This window comes from Dendroctonus ponderosae, unplaced genomic scaffold (genome assembly GCF_020466585.1).
Source record: "Dendroctonus ponderosae isolate FM_Combo_2020 unplaced genomic scaffold, Dpon_F_20191213v2 Dpon_F_20191213_10, whole genome shotgun sequence".
Lineage (NCBI taxonomy): Eukaryota > Metazoa > Arthropoda > Insecta > Coleoptera > Curculionidae > Dendroctonus > Dendroctonus ponderosae.
This window is the reverse complement of record NW_026017111.1, coordinates 3,840,437-3,842,583: the sequence shown is the minus strand read 5'-3', so window position 1 is coordinate 3,842,583 and position 2,147 is coordinate 3,840,437. Positions and strand designations below refer to the sequence as shown.

The 2,147-nt window shown below is 44.3% G+C and overlaps 1 protein-coding gene across 5 annotated transcripts in view; it reads right to left on the bottom strand.

The window, feature by feature from the left end:
* Positions 1 to 2,147, bottom strand: part of LOC109534901 (ankyrin repeat and IBR domain-containing protein 1) — a 22,411-nt gene that overhangs the window by 15,535 nt on the left and 4,729 nt on the right. For 3 of the 5 annotated variants that reach the window (XM_048661925.1, XM_048661929.1, XM_048661926.1), the window contains exons 7-13: positions 1,534 to 1,742; positions 1,365 to 1,481; positions 1,126 to 1,306; positions 926 to 1,068; positions 675 to 881; positions 449 to 617; positions 151 to 393 (exon numbers count right to left, since the gene is read on the bottom strand). In XM_048661925.1, the coding sequence (XP_048517882.1) occupies positions 151 to 393; positions 449 to 617; positions 675 to 881; positions 926 to 1,068; positions 1,126 to 1,306; positions 1,365 to 1,481; positions 1,534 to 1,742 (1,269 nt within the window). The remainder of the gene's footprint in view (positions 1 to 150; positions 394 to 448; positions 618 to 674; positions 882 to 925; positions 1,069 to 1,125; positions 1,307 to 1,364; positions 1,482 to 1,533; positions 1,743 to 2,147) is intronic. The other 2 variants (XM_048661928.1, XM_048661927.1) reach the window with 2 other exon arrangements.

Sequence of the window (2,147 nt, the reverse complement as noted above, 5' to 3'; positions counted from 1 at the left end):
AAAAAGAAGTTTGTAAAAAAACTAAGAAACTCATCAACATTTTCCGAGCAACGGAACTGAGTTCCTGCGCCGGTAATCAAGCCATTTGCGTAGCACTGCGCCAACTCCTAAAAATTCATTGAGTTACCCAGGCCTATCCAAATCACTTGCCATTGACGCGCTCTTCAAACTCCCTCTGCTCCATCTCCCTGCGAATCTTCTTGGTAGACTCTTGCAGCGATAGCTGAATGGCAAGTTTCAACTGATCATCTGCACTCTCGTTGCTATTGGTCGATATGCTGGAGCCTGGATCTGGTGTGATTGGCGTATGCTCGGTTTGCCTCACTTGATCTTCGATCATCTGCAGTCGCGACATTTCCAGAGCAATGATCAGCTCCACATTGTAATCGGGCCCTGCAAAAACCGTTCAATCAACTGGACTTGAATGCGCTTTCAACCTGGCACATACTGGTTCCACATCCCTGGCTGCTGCACAGCAAACCACATTCGTGCTCAGCCACAGGAGATCTGATCATTTTCTTCAGAGTTACGCTCAGATCGGTCTCCTCATCAGTATCGTAATCGCCGCCAGGCCACTCGCAGTCTTTCAGCCATGATGAAGTATCGGCCAAATCATTCTGAATTACCAACAAAATCCCTCCAATATTTCTTCGTGGAGGACGATGAGAACTTACAAATTTCCGCTTTCGTTTCCGCAAAGTGGGAGGCGTTTCAGGTGGAATGAGCCCCTGAGCAATTGCCCGAACAAACTCATGCCGGTTCCTTCTGGTCGTTGTTGAGGTTTGGATAATCACCACTTTTGGAGTCCGCAAGTAAGGCCTAGCGATCATTTCGCTCAGCTTTTCCGTGCTTTCCTCCAGCTCATTCTGCAATCGCTCAAACTATGTAGCTGGCGTCTACCTGATTCTATCCGCACAAAAAATACCTGCATGGACTCGAAAATATGCTTGTTGTAGCCATCATCCTCCAGGTAGTACCCATAGGCGTATGAACCGCATAAAACTCTTCGGGCTTTCAGCAGCTCTCTTACTCCGTCTTCTATGAATTTGGTGCTGCTCTCTATAGCTTCTAGAGAAAAGTGCGTGAGACTGCTCAGAAAGAATGTCCATGATTTAAATTGCCTACCTTCTTTGTTGATGCCCAAACTGCTGGCCAGCACCTCCATTTTCTTGCGAACGCTGGTCAGCAATGGTTCTTCCATTTTCTGGCTGTTTTCGTGGTTGCGGAAGCGGGTGTAGTAGTGCAAGAATCTGGTGATTTCCTGCAGCTCCGTGTTTTTTTCAATGGCTTCATTCACAAGAGAGCCCTGGAGGAAATTGGCTCATTATCGAAGACTTGAACGGAGCCAGATAATCCTTGATTACCTGCTTTTCATCCGCTTTCCTCACTGCCTCAAATCGGTTGCACCTGAAGTAGCCCCCCGTAGCCGAGCTGTGTCTTTTCCACGATTCCTGGCAAACCCAGCAGAAGTCGAATTTGCACTGCAATTAAACGCTCAACACCCATTTGCCTCAAGCAGAGTACAGCCCGTACCTTTGAGCATTTCATGTGGTTGCAACCTTCGTTCTTCTGAATGGGACTGCGGCAATTCGGGCAGGGCTTCGAGTTGGTGACCAACCAGAGGCAATTTGCTGCCTCCTCTGTACCCATACAAGCCGTGCTCAGTTCTTCCGGCTTTATTTCCGCAATTTTCCTGTGCCATTGCTGCCACTGCTCACAGCCGCACGGTGCATGAGCATCGCCTGGAACCCGAACAATAGGGTGTTTTCATTGTATCAAAACTTCCTACAAATCTATGGTAATATATATACAAATATATATGAAAGATTTAATAAGTTTATACTATCTAACTATTGCTATTTTTTACAAACTTCTTTTTGGGTATTTCACCTCAAAAATGTTTGTCTTTAAAAAAGACAGAACTTCCTCACGTCTTTTATTACAGGTTGATAAATAGTGCACCTATTTCGCAATAAGAACGAATTATATTCTATACCTTAATGGAATAAGAATACTAAAACAAAAAGTCGTATCAAACAAAGTAATTTTTTTATCAAATCCCAAAATTTACAACCTTAAGATTTCTTGTGTAAGTTTATTAACGTGAAGTTCACATTGAGATCTTAAAAAAGAACAGTTTTGCAAAT